The sequence below is a fragment of the Trachemys scripta genome, chromosome 17, assembly GCF_013100865.1.
Source record: "Trachemys scripta elegans isolate TJP31775 chromosome 17, CAS_Tse_1.0, whole genome shotgun sequence".
Taxonomy (NCBI): domain Eukaryota; kingdom Metazoa; phylum Chordata; order Testudines; family Emydidae; genus Trachemys; species Trachemys scripta.
This window is the reverse complement of record NC_048314.1, coordinates 25943226-25961330: the sequence shown is the minus strand read 5'-3', so window position 1 is coordinate 25961330 and position 18105 is coordinate 25943226. Positions and strand designations below refer to the sequence as shown.

The following is an 18105-nucleotide window of genomic DNA, read 5'->3' as shown; positions in this document are numbered from 1 at the left end:
TTTAGCATCTCATATTTATTTTTGGAGCTTTTTCAAAATTACCTACTCAACCATTCAACTACAGGAAAGCAAAAAGTTGCAGAGAATGGCCTTTTTCTAGATCTACTATTTAAAAGATTTTTTAAAATTAATTTTTCAAGTGATAAGAATAACAGCTGTCACCATTTAAAAAAAACAACAGCAACACTTGCCAGCAGTGAACACAGCAATACCTAAAGTTTATAGTCTTTCCCATTCTGAGAATAAGAAATAACTGTGGTAATGGTTGCCAAATATTGACTTTTTAAATGGGTGAAATAAATTTGCTATTTGAGTGGAAGGAAAAAATTGTTTTAGTAAAAACAACTGCACATATGCAGTAACTACTTTTCATTTAAAAAAAGAAGTATGGAGATTAACCAAAGACTACCAGCTGAACTGCTGATATCTGCAGTTGAGCTTTCTGTCTGAACAAATAAGATCTCATTTTTTATTTAAGCTTGGAGATGAAGGGGTGAAAGTTGTACTGTACTAGTCAGACCACTTTATCCTTTGCCCAGGACTCATCTTTGCTGCCATTGGGGCAGAGGATCTGTTTAAATCAGTTTCCCTTAGAATGACTGGAACTGGTTCCATTTCAGAGTCTCTGAAGAGGAATTCTACCCAGATGATGGACCATGCTATAAACTGCCTGATCAGACACTATGAATATCTTTCATCATCAACTAATGATATAGTCTAGGAGTGCTCTCGGTTCCTCAGCTGCTTTTGAATATTCAATCAGCAGCAGTGGCAGAGAGTGATTCTCCCCTACACCCTGCAATCAATGCGGGGGCAGATGGTTGTAACCTTTCCTTTAAGTTGCAAACTTCCTCAGTTACCCATACCTTTCTACCTCCAGATTACTGCAATCAGCTCTATGTGGAATATGCCAGAAAACATTGGGAAAGCCCAGATATCTGACTATTTGGCTACTTTGAGTTTTGCAGGCAAAAGCACATTATAACTATGCTTGCTCCAGAGATTGCATTTGCTCCAATTCATTTCTGCAAACAATTAAAAAACTACCTTTGCTACATAAAGCTCTCGATGATGGGTCCTGTTTATTTAAGAGATCATTTATCTTCACACACTGAATCCTAGCAGTCGAGATCAGCTATGCTTCCTGAGCTATCACTTGGAGCAGGGTCTTCTCAATGGAAGGCTCATGACTTTGCAATATGTTTCCCCTCTTGATCTGACAGAGACCAAGTTTGTTGATCTTCAGGGCATAATGTGAGGGTCTTTCTAAGGAAGGTAATTGTACAGGGAGACTTTACAATTTTGGTTGGGAGGGGTAATTTGGGGAGGGTTTTTTTTTTTAATATTGTATTTATAAACATGCTCAGAGATACTGATAATTGTATTACATAAACTGTTAAAATAGATGACAGATGGCCTCTCAATGAGATTTTTATTTTGGTTCTACACAGCTCTTCCAATGCACTTCAAATCATGACCTGCAGCACCTCCAGTTATTCTAGTTGTCTCCTCTCTAGTGCAGGGATCGGCAACCTTTGGCATGCGGCCCGTTAGGGAAATCCACTGGCGGGCCGGGACGGTTTGTTTACCTGCAGCATCCACAGGTTCGTCCAATCGCAGCTCCAACTGGCCGCGGTTCGCCGTTCCAGGACAATGGGGGCTGCGGGAAGCAGCACAGGCCAAGGGATGGTGTTGGCTGCTGCTTCCCGCAGCCCCCATTGTCCTGGAACGGCGAACCGTGGCCAGTGGGAGCTGCAATTGGACAAACCTGTGAATGCTGCAGGTAAACAAACCGTCCCGTCCCGCCAGTGGATTTCCCTGATGGGCCGCATGCCAAAGGTTGCCGATCCCTGCTCTAGTGCATCACTGCAGTATCTGAAGACTTTCTGCTGTTGCACATCAATACTGACACACAGCATCTTTGTTTTTCCAACTGAGAGTCTCTTAACCAGATACTGCAAACTATATCGAAACTGTAGGATGGTTTGGTGATGTGCATGAAAGGAGACTGTGCTAAGACTACTAATTTGTTCACCAATATAGAATTTGTATCAAAGACTTCAGAGTTGGAATACTAGAGCATGTTAAAAAATAGCATGGTCTACCACTAGTAAACAAAATGGACAAGGACATCTGTTATTGAAACTTTATTATGTAAGTGGCTAAATTAACATTTGAAAAATGGGCTATCACACACACGCAATAATGTGGCCCGCTCCTCCTCAGGAACATAAACTTAAGGGGAGAACACACAATGATCCTACTTCCCACCACAAAAACTAACTAACCTAAAGCCTGATACCGTCCTTTCTCTCCCTCCTCCCCCCCAAGGTTAAGAAGTTTAAATCTATTGTGAAGGGAACTAGAAGAGAACACTTTTTGGTTCACCTCTTGAGTAAAATAAAACTAGATGACTGGATTTATATCTGCTTGATTAATTATATAGTGACTTGGATTGGAGCCATTGTAACAGTGAGTTTCATTTTTGGTTTTTAAATCAGTTTCAGGACAGAAATACATGGAAAAGTTGTACAATATTACACCTCCTAGCACAATAAATATCTGTTAATTCTGATAAGAAAGCAGCCTTGAAAATTCACAATTGACCACTACAGGCCTGAGGCAACTCATGTTTTTAGTACTGCTAATGACGACATGTAAGATATTAAACTTCCTTAGCTAGTGGGGACTGCAAATAGAAGTAACAATATCATTTGCTAGGGTGAAAAATGCCACCACATTATTAGTTTAATTTCAGTGGTCAAGCAGCCAATAGAACAGCAATGGTCAAAGGAGACATTCACTCTTCAGGCAAAAGGCAAAGCACGTAGTGGCAAGAAGAAGGGGAAAGAATAAGGAATAAGACACAAGGACGATTAAAAATGTATCATAAAAAAGCATCTAAAATTATCACTTTGCAGATCAATAAGCAGAAAACTTGCTTTTTAAAATAATGTTATACTCTATTTTAAAAGAAAGTCCTTTGATTTCTGGAACCAAAGGCATACAGTAATTTTTTTATAGCACACTTATCTCTGCCCTCTGGAATGCCTGTAATAGAGCTGGTTGGAAATGTTTCCATCAAAAAAATGCTGATTCTGCAAAAATCAAAATGTCCCACAGGAACTTGTCTGGTTTTCTGTCATCTTGCCTGCTCTCCCTCAGCAGCTCACCTGGCAGGTTGCCACACAGACGGGACTCCTGGGGGTTGCTCAACAATCTGCCTGGTAGGCTGGTATGTAGCTGGACTCCCAGGCTCCCAGCAGCTCAGCAGCCTGCTTGGCACAGAGCCAGGGCTCTGCGGGCTTCCAGGCTCTCGGGGAATCTGGGAGATTTCCCAATGTTGGAAAAATCAGCAAGCTGGCCTTTGCCTGCTGCCTCCCAGCTGTGAAGTAGGAAGCAACATAGATGTTGGTTCCCTTCCCAAAGCTCATCCCGTTCACCTGGGACAGAGAGGAGAGTTGCCCTGCCCACTCTACAAGATTCCTGGTCCCAGGCCCTGAAAGAGATAGGTTATCTCCACAAACACTACTTATTCACAGGACTGCTTCCCTTCTTGCAATAGCTCTTATTTCCTAGGTCCTTTGGCCATCTCAGAATCCCAAAATCTTAAAGGACTATGGCCACATTGCAAGGGTGGGCTAACCCCTAGTCTCCAGTAGTCTTAAAGGCACAGACTACCTTGTCACAGAGAGGTAGAGAAATAGTTATTTTACATTCAGGAGAACAATGGTCCTGTTAACAGGACTGACCCCAACTCCTCTTAAATTGGATATCTTGTGGAAAGGGCTACTAGACTCCTATCAACTCATAGTTGAATAACTAGGGGAGGGCACTCTACCTGTTGTAGGATGTATGTCCGAACAGATTTGGCTTCCTCATCACCAGCTAGTTTGGCTGGCAGAACAGACCGCAATAATAGACCAGGACTTTACACTCCTGTTCATGTCCCTTTTCTTTGTTTTTCAGTGTCTATTCTCATTGTGTAGCTTTTCTTCTAGCTTCAGGTGCTAGACTAAATCCATGTAAGCAGTGGGATCACAGACCACAGCATTGTCCACTAGGCTCACAACTGACAGCAACACATGTCCATGGAGAACAGATGGCCTTCTCTCAGGCTAGAGTGCTACTTTGATGGTTCAGTCAGCAGGGCATATTGTGGGGCTTCCTAATGCCTGGACCAATGAGCTGTTAACACAGCATTCTATCTGAAATGTCCTCCTCATATATCTTGGAGACCATTATTTGCTTTGCATCCATCTTATCCTCCAAATGAAGTGAGACTGGGCAGCTCCGATGCACTTGTTTCCCTCTACTTTGCTGGTGTGATCACTTGCAGCCCCGTAGTGTTTGGAGTGGTGCTTATGCACTGGTTGTGGTTGACAGGGCCAGGAACCATGTCAACAACTTTGCTGGTGTGTCTGAAGACCAAACACTGAGGCAGAGATCATACAACTCTCCTGAACTCTTTTACCCAGGAGGTATGCACCTACGGAATGTTGTAACAATGCTGTCTCAAACCTCCAAGGGAGAAGGTTTGGTGTGAAGTCCTTTTCCTTGTGAATCAAGCAGCAAACACAGCTTTCTTAGGAAAAGGGGCTGGATTTACAGGGAAGTCAAGCAATCTTAAGAGGCCTGGCAGTTTTTCAAGCAGTACGCTGTTCTATTTGCAGGCCAGGATAGATCTTGAATATGACAAGCTGTTAAGAGAATTCACCACTGAACTTCAGGGTGACACTTGTGCTGGTCTCAAATCTCACTGTTGAGATAATCTGCCTGCACAGTTTTATCTTTAGCTAGATACAGAGCCACCTGGTATATGGAAGCATATACCACAAAGTGTTCAGGAAAGAAATCTGCCATGTTTTTTTAGTTAATACATTGCTGATGTGTAATCTGTCAGCCTGGTCCTACTAATTTCCTGGTCACTCCAGAGACGCCAAACTTCTAGTTCTTAGAAGTGTATTCCCTAGCCCACATTGGAAACGTCTGTGATGTTAGTCAAAGGAGCTTTTGGATTCGAAGACTTCATACATGAGACTCCAGGGATAATCAACTGAGCTGTGTTAAGGTATTTGTGGGGCAGGTAACATATCCAAACTGTCCACGTTTGGAATGTGATTTTTGGGAGACCCAATGTTGTAGAGGCCTCGTATAGACAAGTATGGGGGTCTCATCCATGGAGAAGCCCATCATTCTGAGACAGATGTGTTGTCTGATATGGAAGGTAGGCAAGGACTGTAGTAGGTTCAGGTATATTGTCTTGGCACCAGAAGTCTGAGGCTAAGACGACAAAAGCATTCGACCCTCTCTTCAAGGGCTATGCAAAGCAAAGCATGGTGCTCGATTCACAGAGAAGTAGCGGGTCTGGGAAGGCTGTTCACTACCCTTAATAGAACACCCAAAGAGGGAAAGCTCAGCACACATTGCACTGTTGTAGTGAATGTGCCTCCACAATGAGGCATCTGACATGATATGCCTCCCCAAAGAGGCAGGCTGAGTTGGGGAAAATAAATTGGCATAAGAGGATTCAAAGCTTTTATTACACTTTTCCCCAGATATGGCTTTGGCACCAAGCAAGTCTCAAGGGCTCAGAGTACACTTGGCACACTAATTTTTACGAAAAACTTTCCCGTAAAATATGATCAAACCTAACATATTGAGAAACTACATACAAGGATTTTTATTTATTTAATTTTAGATAAAGTATTCAAAAATGGTATCTGGACACAGATCCAAGACAACAGCAAAGTTCCTGTGCTCTCTGCCATGGAGACGGAACCATGGCTATTAGGTAATTCCTTTATGTAAGGTTGGGTATTGAATGTTTAGTGCCACAAGATGACACTTGTGCAGTCCCAATGGACATTGCTTTCCAAAAGATTCCAGAAGCACAGGCACAAGGGGGCACCATTCCCATGCACAGAAGCCTACAGAAGATCTTAGCCTGTTTAAATGTACTGCAAATGTTAAATCATAAATCTAAGGACCATTCTGGTCAACAGGCAAACAAACCTCAAAACTGTCTTATCAAAGACCAGGGGCACATCTTTCTGGCATGAAATATTATTTTGGGAACAATAGGATTTTAAATCAACAAAGATATTTTGTAAGATATTTGTTTCGGAAAAACTCTTGACTTGAAAATAATGGATCAAAAATTCAGGATAAAAAAGGAGTGACACCAAGGATCCATTATCAGAATCCACAAATTGTAAAGCAGGCTTCATCCCCACCCTTCTTAGCAAGAAAAGCCTCAAATTCAAACTCTTACAAAATTCTTATTACAAGTAACTTTTTATAAGGATTCTAAATGTTAAGGACAACATTTATGGTTGGCATATTCCATAGAAAGCCTTTCTTACGTCTAAATTTACGTTCCTGCTTAATGGTGAAAACCTTTTTTTTTTGTTCTTTAAATGCTTAAAATAGTTCACGACTATTCTACCAATTACTGTGTTACTGGCAAACTTTAGTAGCAAGTATTTGATATTTTCTTCCTGATCATTGGTATAGCATTGGACCAACAACTGAAAATGCCTACACTGGAAAATAATTATCCCCATTTGATTTTGTATAGTGCTAATTTTTATCAAAATATCATACAGCATGAAGTCAAATGCCTTACTGAAGTGTAAGTATTATGTGTCAACCAAACTTTTGCCCTAAAAAAAAAAAAAAAAAAAATCTATGAATTTTGTCTGGCAAGACCTGTTTTTTCCATAAAATTGTACTGAATTGTATTAATCATCTCCCGTCCTTTTATTCTTTACTGATGGCATTCTGTATCAGCCTTTCCGTGATTTTACCTGGGATCAAGGTCAAGCTAACCGGCCTATACGGTTATGTAGGTCATGCTGTTTACCTTTTTATATATTGGTACATGAACTTTTTTCCAGTTGTCTGTGACTTCACCAGTACCCCAAGATTTGTTAAACATCCACAGCTCAGAGAGCTCCTTAGTCAATTAATTTAAAACCTTTTTGTTCCTTATATATTAAAAAACTCCTTATTGTCCTTAGCCCTACTGGGCATAGATTTAACTGATAACTTTAGCTTCCTTTATCAATTGTCTCTATTTCCTTACTGCTAATTTATAGGCATTGCTAGCAACTTCCCCTTTTTTCCATTTATCATGTATTGCTTTTTCTCGGTGCTTTCATTTTCCTTCTTAACCAGGATTTTTTATAAAATTTATCTTGCCTTCTTTTGTGACTGTGGAATTCTGGGTTTTTGGGGGGAAGGCACATTTAATAAAGTTCTCTTAACCTCTTAATTATTATGCATATTTAAATTGTTCCTTCCAATTGGTTTTGCTTGATTGTTTTTAGCATCAGGAAATTGACCCTTTTAAAGCACCAAAAATATATATTTTCCTGGTCAGAAATATATTCTGTTTGCCCATAGCAAAAGCAATTGGGTCATCACCATCTGTACCTAGGCAATGACTAATTTTTAGTTCCATGATCAGTTCATCTTTGTCTGTCAGAATGAGATCTGATATAGCTATGCTAAGTAGAGTGCAGTACTTTGTTAAAAATTATAATTAATTTTTAGATTTTCCCAGGAAGTTTTAATAGTGGCAGCATGAGCCCTGCAGAATATTATGTAATTAAGAAGCATGTAAGAATCAGTTCAGACCCAGGGTGTCAGATGGGCTTAGACTCAGGTGGCTAGCCTGGGCTGCTGTTAGTGCCACAACATCCACATTGCTATTTTTAGCATTCTAGTTTGAGCTGAGCTAGCAGGAGTCTGCTTACCCACACAGTGATCACACCTCTCAGCTGCAGTGTAGACATCCCCCAGGGACTCTGCCTGCATATGCTAACCCACCAATAAGGAGCTACTGGGGTCATGCAATGCTGTCTTTCATTATGATCCTATCATTAGAATGATCTAATACACCAGATAAACTTCTCAGCAACCATCTCAGAACGTTAGCTCTCTGGCAGTGTTCAGAAAATGAAGTACCGCTGCTGTAAAGAAATGTCTTTCAGAAGAACTGCCAGTATCAGTGCCTGCACAGAGCTCTTCACAATGTATGGTCTCCAAACTTCATGTAGAAGCTATATTTAACTTTGCCTTAGCAGCTCAAGCTACATTTGGTAGAACCTTGTTACAGGAGATCTTGGGCTGTTGAAAAGTTATTTTATTAGAGACTGATAATATGCAAATATTTCAAAATATCTATCCAACACACCTAATCATCAAGTTACAGAACTAATGTCTCCCATTCTTATGTATACAGTAACTCCTCACTTAACGTTGTAGTTATGTTCCTGAAAAATGCGACTTTAAGCAAAACAATGTTAAGCAAATCCAATTTCCCCATAACAATTAATGTAAATGGGGGGGGGGGTTAGGTTCCAGGGAATTTTTTTTTGCCAGACAAAAGGCATTATATACATTTTAAACAAACAATTTAATACAGGTATAAGTTTTAAACGATTTTAAAGAAACAATTTAATACTACATCAATCCTAAGTATGAAGCTTGGTTGAGGTGGTAGACTGGAAGAGGGTGAACTGTCCAGCTGCTCTTCTTGCTGTCCTTGCAAGCACAGAGACCGACTTTGCCGGAGGTGGGGGGGGCTCAATCCTCAGCCCGTCCACTCCACCCCTTCCCCCAAGTCCCTCCCCTCGCTCCACTTCCTCCACACACCGCATCCTCACTCCTCCCCCAGCCTCCTACCCACGGCAATCAGCTGGTTTGCGGCATTCAGGAGGCTGGAGGGAGGAGCAAGGACACTATGCGCAACCTCCCTTCTCTGCCTCCTGAACGCCGCAAACCAGCTGATTGCCGCATGCAGGAGGTAGGGGAGGGAGGGGGGAGGCTGCGCGCCGCATCCTCGCTCCTCCCCCCCAGCCTCCTGAATGACGCAAGCCAGCTGATTGCCATGGGCAGGAGACAGGGGGATCAGGGGGAAGGCACTAATCCGTGGGGTCCGCCGGCAGGTGGGAGGCGCTGGGGGGCGTGGGGGAGGGGGCGTAGGGAAGCTGCCAGCCATGGACAAAGCAGACAGCCAAACGACGTTATGAGGAGCATTACACAACTTTAAACGAGCATGTTCCATAATGGAGCAGGGACGCAACATCGAAACAACGTTAAGCAAGAGGACGTTAAGTGGGGAGTTACTGTACCTTAGCAGTAGCCTCAACAAATCATTAATAAAAAATACATAGGAAAGATTGCAGCATGTGATACAAACAAGTCTGATCTAATTTCTTTAGCAATCAAATTATACTTCATTGTTTACACTAACTTGTTTTGGTAGCTGTCTGGTATGGGCAGGAAAAGAAAAAGGAATATCTTGTATGCCCATTTTCTTCAGTGTGATGTCACCAGGACAGATTGATGAGATCTAAGTAGCAATTTCCCCCATAGGCAGAACGGTAGAAAAAGAGCAGTCCTCTCAACCTATGGTTGAGTCAGTATTACCGAAACAGAATATAGAACCTCTCTTTTCCCCAGCAAGGAGGACTGGACTGAGAATGAATTTCAAAAGACCCAGTTAGAGAAACAGTGGCTTCTGCTTCAATGAGGACTTATGAAGGAAAAGCTGGGCCCAACACTGGGCTTCTATACTGCAGAGAAGTTAGACCCTAATCTGTTTGGACAACAAGAGCTCTGGAGTTGACTTTGTTGATTGAGAAGTCCTTGAAGGCAGAGTCCAATGGGTCTCCAAACTGCCTGTAACACTTAAATGAAAAAGCTATCAGCTATATAGGAAAATTCACACAATACACTATCCTTTGTAGAATGAGACTCAGAGCATATTATATAAAGCATCTAAGTTTATAATATTCTGAGATTGCTCATGTTGGCAGTTGAGACAAATGCTGTACAGCTTCTTAAAAGCAACAAAATAAAACAAAGAATTTAGTAGCAGATTTTCACATTCTCAATAAAAGCTGATGAGTCCAGAGCACTTCTGAAAATCTGTCTCTTACTTAAAGTTTTGTGAGTTACAAAAATTATACTGTACCATCTCAAACACACAATATACTTCAGAGACACAATATGATTTTAAACACACAGAATATAGGTCAAACACTGACTTAATGATTGCTTAAACAGAATAATTTTCACTTTTTTGTTAATTTTCCATACAAATGGTCTTCCTTCATTTTTTAGAAGGAAAGTTTAAAAGAAAAAGAAAAAGAAAAAGTATATACTTAGGGGAGATAAGCAAGCACTGTTTTTATAACTCAGCACATTTCCTATGGTAGTTCTACAACATCCTAATGCCCCATTTCTAGCCCAAGATGTCTCCAAGAAAAAGGTGCCAGCTGGACCAATCACATGGTTACTTTGCATATCAGCATGAGGATTTTCATCTGTGAGCTAAAACAAAACTGAAGTGAATGTACAGATATAAATGCCTTCTAGTCTCTCTAGTCCACTTTGCTTGTATGTTTATAGTTGAAGAGTCCATCTATTGTGCAGTGTTTATATACATTTATGGCAGTGAATTTAAGAAAACATACCTCTGGCTGTATAGCTTTAAATACTGGCATATCCATTAATGTAATCTGGCTCTGCAACAAAAAAAGTGTTACAAATCATTTAGTATGAAAATAAAACAAGTACATATTTACAGCTGCTTTTACTAGGTATGGCTTTTCAGGAGTCTTGGCTTGTGCGCCAACATTTTCTCAATTAGGAGATTCACCTCTTAATCAGGATTTTCTTCAGTTCTCCGCTTGTGCTGGGCCACCAGCAGCAGAGGCAGCCATCTGAGTATCAGCATGTTACTGCACTGTCATACTTTATAGTAGAAAGTTTCACCTGCAAACGGTTCATTTGCATACTTTAATGATCATTATTCAAGTCTAATGTAACAGTAAGTGGTTTGGCCATACAGCCCTGGACTACCAACTTTGTTAATACTTAAACTTTGGGGGTTTGCCTTTAAGGTGACTGTTCTGACATGTGCATACCTGAGTGACATGACAGCATTACTCAGCTACAGTGTGGTGAAGAAGCCGGTGGACAAACATGGGACTGGCTGCTAATACGCTGCATAACAGGGGCTTCAAAATCTGGTTTGTGTAGGAGCGTGTGACGTTGCACTCCATATGTTTTATGGAAATATGCTAATGAGTGTGAATATAATGTAACTGGAATATGCTTCATGCAAAAGGTCTCTAGTAATGTATCATTACAAAGCTTATAATCTACTGAGTGTGTTCATTCTATTTGTATGTATGTATCATTCTTGTATCTAAAACTAGACATATGAAGTATAACTCTGAAGTCCTATTGTAATTATGCAAAGTGTGGGCCATTAATGGTGGTTTAGAATCTTGATGGCTCCCATTGACTAGGACAATTGGTTGTAAATGGCTCTGTTTACTTGCAAGCCTTCCTGTGTTCCTGTGAGTCAGGCCAGGAAGAATGGAGGCTTCGGGTCTCACAGGACATGTGACCATGTCACCTAATACTCGAATTCACATTAAACTTGATGCTTTTCCATTCATAAGGAGGGGTGGGGACCCGGAGAGACAAAAGATTCCCACCTTGTGCCAAAGCTATAAAAGGGGGTGGAACAGAACAAAGGAGACTGCTAGTCATGAGAAAGCCCCGAGTTACCACCTGAGCTGGAACTAACAAGGACTGTACCGGGGAAAGGATTGGGTCCAAACTAGGAAGGAGTCTAGTCTGTGAAAAAAGCTTATTGGAACATCTCTGGAGGTGAGATTTTATCTGTAATCAGTTTCTTAATGTATTAGGTTTGGACTTGAATGTTTTGTTTTATTTTGCTTGGTAACTTACTTTGTTCTGTCTGTTATTACTTGGAACCACTTAAATCCTACTTTTTATACTTAATAAAATACTTTTGTTTATTAGTTAACCCAGAGTAAGTGATTAATACCTGGGGGAGCAAACAGCTGTGCATCTCTCTCTATCAGTGGTATAGAGGGCGGACAATTTATGAGTTTACCCTGTATAAGCTTTATACAGAGTAAAACAGATTTATTTGGGGTTTGGACACTGGGTGTCTGAGTGCTGGAGTCAGGAGTATTTGCTAGGCTGTTTTCAGTTAAGTCTGCAGCTTTGGGGGCATGGTTCAGAGCCTGGATCTGTGTTGCAGCAGGCTAGCGTGTCTGGCTCAACAAGACAGGGTTCTGGAGTCCGAAGCTGGCAGGAAAAATGGGCTCAGAGGTCGTTTCAGCACATCAGGTGACAGTCCCAAGGGGGTCTGTGTGACCGAACCCGTCACAGAGCACAACCGTATGATTTACAAGTAAAGTACCATATCTAGTGTAAATAACTGTCTCTTTCCTGCCATGTTCCGCTATACGAGATAAGCATAATCCTGTGTTCAAGAAAAAATGTGAAAATATGACAGTCAAATTCAGCAAGAGTTGGGCAAAACTGCCAGTTTTCTCTTTATGGAATTTCAGTACCCAAGCCAAGTAATGTTGGCAAGAATTTACCAGTGTGACATTTCCTCCCAAACGTTTTATTTTTAAATCATTCAACACAAAATACTCAACTTTAGGGAGTGACCTTGGACTGGTTGTCCCCAATTTCCCTGGGAATCTAGTTGTAACATACCAATTCCAGTTTCCACTGACTACTTATTGTGCCATGGACCTATTCCCTTCAGTACTTCCAATAATTAGACCAAGTCCATTAGAGGGGTATAAATTTGGCTTTACAAGACTTCCTGTGAAAAGTTCCTCAGCTGAATTAATATTCACTCAATCTATTTGAGATTCTCAGTGAAGGGAATGTTACATGATTTGTCAATGTAGTGGGAAAAATAAAATGTAATTTAGCAGTAATTACCAATTAATTCCTGGTAAAATGAAATTAACTAGATCACGCTAGGAACCAGAACCAGATGACATACTTTGCTGCCCCAAATAGAGGAGATCAGGATAATCAGTAACGAAATATCAGTAGGGCATTAAAGAGGGCCTTTAGTGTGCCTTGGAGAAGAGGGGTTTTTCAGTTTGATTTATTTCAGTTATAAGAGTTCTCATGCCCAGTATTTAAAAACAAATCCAAGTATTATATATATATATGATTTTCCTTAGGCTGCACTGCAAGTGCTACAAAGGCAAATTTTACTTGAGCTGCTGAAATTTTTGTTCATGGCTACCGATTGCTTTCCATCTGCTAATGGACCAATACCATTGTTAAGATTCCTTTTGTTCCTAATATCTTAAATTCCATCTTATTGTCCTTATCTCTGCTGGCCATTGATCTCTCTTTGTGCCCTTTTGTTTCCTTTATCAATTTTCTACAGTTCCAAGATTTGAATCTGTACACATTACTTTTAACCTGTTTTAAACTTTTATTATATTAACTGTGGAGACCAATCCTGTGGGCCATACTCAGTTAAGTTTGGGTGAATGGAAGTTAAAGCAAGTGAGTGTTTCTAATTTTAATGTATTATAATGACCTGTAGTCCACATCAAATGAACAGCAAGAAGACACATCGTCAGCCAAGACTTGTTCCAGTATGACAGATCCACAAAAGTTATGACAACATTTGTTACAATGGTATGGAAGTCTTGTTTGTGGACATAGTGTTTTGTAAGCATTGTGGGAGCTTAAACCTGGCGCCATATTTTATGTCCAAATATACTGTTCAAGTGCCTGGTACACTTGTACACTCTTTCAGCCACCTTCAGTACCCCGTGATCTCCTGTTCTTGCTCTGTAGCAGTGACAATGTGTTACACATATAGTAGTTTAAAACAGAAGCCAAATAATATGAGAGCAAAGAGCTGTACCTGGCATGGAAGTTCTGCTTTAAATCTGGTACTGAAAATTGGTGACTAGGGTATGAAAACTGGCTCCCTCAACTTTCAAAAAATAAACCTGTTTCTGTACAACCATGAAAAACAATGCAAGAGATTCAGGTTAAAAAATAAAACAGCGAGTAGGGCTGGGTCTGCATCGCCAAGCTTCCAAAGGGCTGTGGATATTTAGCAGTATTTTTAAAACCCACTTAGAAACAGCTAACATTTTGGAAAAAATCCAAACAGCTTTGTAATTAGGTTCAACAGAAAAACAAAGATGTTGAATCAGCTCAGTATTGAATGCTTCATGTTGAGGCATATATCTCAAAATTCATATGATCAGAAACTTATCTTTGAGAGTGCTGAAAGACTTGCTTAAAAGGTGTTATTTTGAAGGGAAAGAATAAAAGTTTGATGCTATTTTTATACTGTTAGCTCTGAATATTATAAAAATAAATTCAAACATTTTTACTTACTGCAAACTCCTCAGGAGTTACTTTCAATACGTCAAATACAACCGCATCGTAGCTTTTATTGGCATAGTCTGAACTCCTTCCTTCCAAAGAGTCAGAGCTGCTACTATCCTACAGAAAGTGAAAAATTAAAAGTCTTATGTGCAAAGTGATGGATTTCATGTCAGACAAACAAAAAATAAAGTTTAAGTCTGATATCACATTCATAGACATGAATAAATATTTCTACTAAAAACTGACCAACATATAAAGAAAGAACTTTCACGCAGTGCATTGCAAATCTTTTCTGAAAATAGATGTGGCTCGTGAACATTAGTATTTACTATACCACAGACAAAATATATAGCTATCTAATCAGAACAGGCTTTTCATTCAAAATCTAAAAAATACCAGGATGTTTTTTTCCAGTAAAATTTTAGTTGTATCAAATCTTAAAAGTTTCCATCTCTAACAAGGCTATTTTAAAAGTTTAGATTAGAAAGAAAACAGTCAGAAAAAAGGAAACTGGCTGGTATTGCCAAGCTCAAATGGAACAGCTTTGGCTCTTCTCTCCAGGTTTCGCCACACATCCAGGCCATATCCAAATCTTGCTGCTTTCTTTCCACATAAATTACTGATAATCTCAAAACCATCCAGTTCTGAGACAGCTAAACGCAACTCTAATGCTTGCTCATGCCCTGATCACCTCCTATATTCATTACTGCAATCTCATTCCCTCAGTGCAATTCCTACACTAGCCCCATCCAGTCCATCCAAAATGCTGTCACAAAAATGAGATTCCTTGCCCTGTTTGACCATAGTAGCCCCTCTCTGAATGCCTACATTGGCTCTGTGTCAGGGATAAGGCCCTGCACCTGCTCAGTCTTCTGATAGCCTAGTGAGCATAGCTGGGCTGCATCAGCCAGACCAGTGGCTCTCAATCTTTCCAGACTACAGTACCCCTTTCAGGAATCTGATTTGTCTTGCGTACCCCCCAAGTTTCACCTCACTTAAAACTACCTGCTTACAAAAATCAGACATAAAAATACAAAAGTGTCACAGCACGCTATAAGAACGGCCATACTGGGTCAAACCAATGGTCCATCTAGCCTAGGGTTACCATATTTCAGCAAGCAAAAAAGAGGACGGGAGGAGCCCTGCTCTAGTCCCGACCCCATCCCGTCCTAGCCCCGCTTCCCCCCATCAGAACCCCCAACCCTCCCCCCGCTCCTTGTCCCCTGACTGCCCCCTCCTGGGACCCCTGCCCCTAACTGCTCCCCAGGACTCCACCCCTTACCTAAGCCTCCCTGCCTCTTGTCCCCTAACTGCCCCCTCCTAAGACCCCCCCCAACTACCCCCCAGGACCCTACCCCCTACCTGTACCCTGACTGCCCAAAACCTTATCCACACACCCCCCAGAAAGCCCCCCCCCAAACTCCCGACCCCCCGTCTCTTGACTTTCCCATCCAAAACCTCCATGCCCCTTCTCCAACCCCCTGGCCCCCTTATTGTTGACCTTCGCCTAACGTCTCTGTGAACTTGCTCAGGAACGGCCTAAGCCATTTGTCCCGGCACGCTGGGGAGGGGTAGGAGCTCCAGACTGCCGGAGGCAATCTGCGAATGCAGGGAGGGAGGGAGTGCTCTCAGCTGCAGGGCAGAGGAGGGGGAAGTGGAGGAGGGGCTCTCTCTGGCTGTCGGAGCCCCATGTAAGTGGCACCATCCGGCCGGCTGCCTTGTTAGCCGCGCGCGCTCAGCATGGGGGGGAGAGGGGGGGGAGGAGTCCGGACATTTACAAAATTCCCCCCCGGATGCTATTTTTAGCTCAAAAAGCCGGACATGTCCAGGGGAATCCGGACGAATGGTAACCCTAATGTAGCCCTGTATCCTGTCTTCCAACAGTGGCCAATGCCAGGTGCTTCAGAGAGAATGAACGGAACTGGTAATCAAGCGATCCATCTCTTGTCGCCCATACCCAGCTGCTGGCAAACAGAGAACACTTCAGAGCATGGTTTTGCATCCCTGCCCAGCCTGGCTAATAGCCATTGACGGACCTATCCTCCATGAACTTATCTAATTCTTTTTTGAACCCTGTTATAGTCTTTGCAAGGAGTTCGACAGGTTGACTGTGCATTGCGTGAAGAAATACTTCCTTTTGTTTGTTTTAAATATGCTGCCTATTAATTTCATTTGGTGACCCCTAGTTCTTGTGTTATTAGAAGGAGTAAATAACACTTCCTTATTTGCTTTTTCCACACTAGTCATGATTTTAAAGACCTCTATCATATACCCCCTGCCTTAGTCGTCTCTTTTCCAAGCTGAAAAGTTACAGTCTTATTAATCTCTCCTCACATGGAAGCTGTTCCATACCCCTAATCATTTTGCTGCCCTCTTCTGTACCTTTTCCAATTCCAATACATCTTTTTTTGAGATGGAGTGTCATATCTGCACGCCGTATTCAAGATATGGGCGTACCATGGATTTATATAGAGGCAATATGATATTTTCTATCTTCTTATCTATCCCTTTCCTAATGATTCCCACTGAACTAGACCACATGATGGAATGCCCCATTTGATTGGCTAAGGAAGCTAGAGGGCTTGCCCTTAAGCCCAAAGCAGCTTGTTGCTGGCTGCTCAAAGCATTCACCCACAGATGCTCATTTATAGCTAGTCTTACTCCTGCCTTACTACAGCTCCGTTCCTGCCTTATTCCAGCTTTGGTCCCAGCGCTGCTCCTGCCTTGGACCCAGCCTTGCCCCTCTCTTGCCTCACTCTAGGTAATCCGTCTTGGATTCTCAGCTCCGATTCCTAACTTCTGATTTTGGCTTTGACCCTTGTCTCTCCCATCTGGCATCTGACCCTAACTCCGTCATCTGGCCTTTGATCACAGCTCCAACCACTAGGCATGACCATCCACAACCCAGTCTCCAACATTCCCATTCACGCACAAAAGTAGTCCTTGACTTCATGGCCTGTCCAATTCTATCTTGTGGCCCACACCTTGGAGCTTGTTTCTTCTTGCAATCCCCATCACTCCTCCCCTCCATAACGCTCATGAAAAAGGTTAATAAATAATAGTAATAAAACGACATCAAAAAATAGTTATTTTCTTCTGTGGATTTTCTAACGTATCTAATAATTTCAGTTTGTCTTATAGATAGTAAGAGTTTTCAAGTGTAAAATTCCACATTTCTGCTGAATTGGGCTCCTTGTTCTGTAGACATGAGAGAGACCCTCCCCCACAGATTATTTTGTAGCCTAGGGAAGGTAAATTGCTTTAGTTTACACAGACAGAATATATTCTCAAAAATAGGTTTTATCATTAAAACATTATCATTTGCCAATTATAATTTGCCCAAACAGCAAGATAGAAGTGTTCCATATTTTGGTCACTTGTCATTGTATTTTGATTTCTTGTGCTAAACACTGAGAGGTTTGAAGATTGAAAAGTACAGATAGTAAGCCCTTTGGGGCAGGAACTGTTTTATAATTGTACCCTGTACATTGCTAAATGCTCTGTCAATGCTTAATTTAATATTAATAAATAATAACTATTATCATTGATATACTGGCAGCTCAAGATCCACAAATCTAGCAATATTTACATATTGACATTATTTAGGGAATGGTGTGAGTTAAAGGCTCTTTGGGGGACTACACTGAAACAATATGAGAACAATTTGCGTTAATGTGAGTAAACACTACACTTTGAAAGAATTTAAAAGATATGAGTTTGCTATAAAAGGAAATTGTAAACACTGCCCAAATCTCAAGCTCTGGAGATCTTGCAAGGTCTTAAAAACAAAACAAACAAACAAAAAACTTCTATTAATCTAATCTAGCAACTCTTGTGTATGCCCTGTCTAGCCCCAACAGGATCACTTGGATTAATCAACTT

At 41.2% G+C, this 18105-nt stretch overlaps 1 protein-coding gene across 8 annotated transcripts in view; it reads right to left on the bottom strand.

Annotated features, from left to right (window-relative positions):
* RALGPS1 (Ral GEF with PH domain and SH3 binding motif 1) overlaps positions 1–18105 on the bottom strand; it is a 397330-nt gene that overhangs the window by 286063 nt on the left and 93162 nt on the right. For all 8 annotated transcript variants that reach the window (XR_004648476.1, XM_034793617.1, XM_034793611.1 and 5 more), the window contains 2 exons: positions 14233–14340; positions 10488–10538 (listed from right to left, as the gene is read on the bottom strand). Coding sequence is in view for 7 of the 8 variants with exons in the window: in XM_034793617.1 (XP_034649508.1) it covers positions 10488–10538; positions 14233–14340 (159 nt within the window). In the remaining variant the exon portion in view is untranslated. The remainder of the gene's footprint in view (positions 1–10487; positions 10539–14232; positions 14341–18105) is intronic.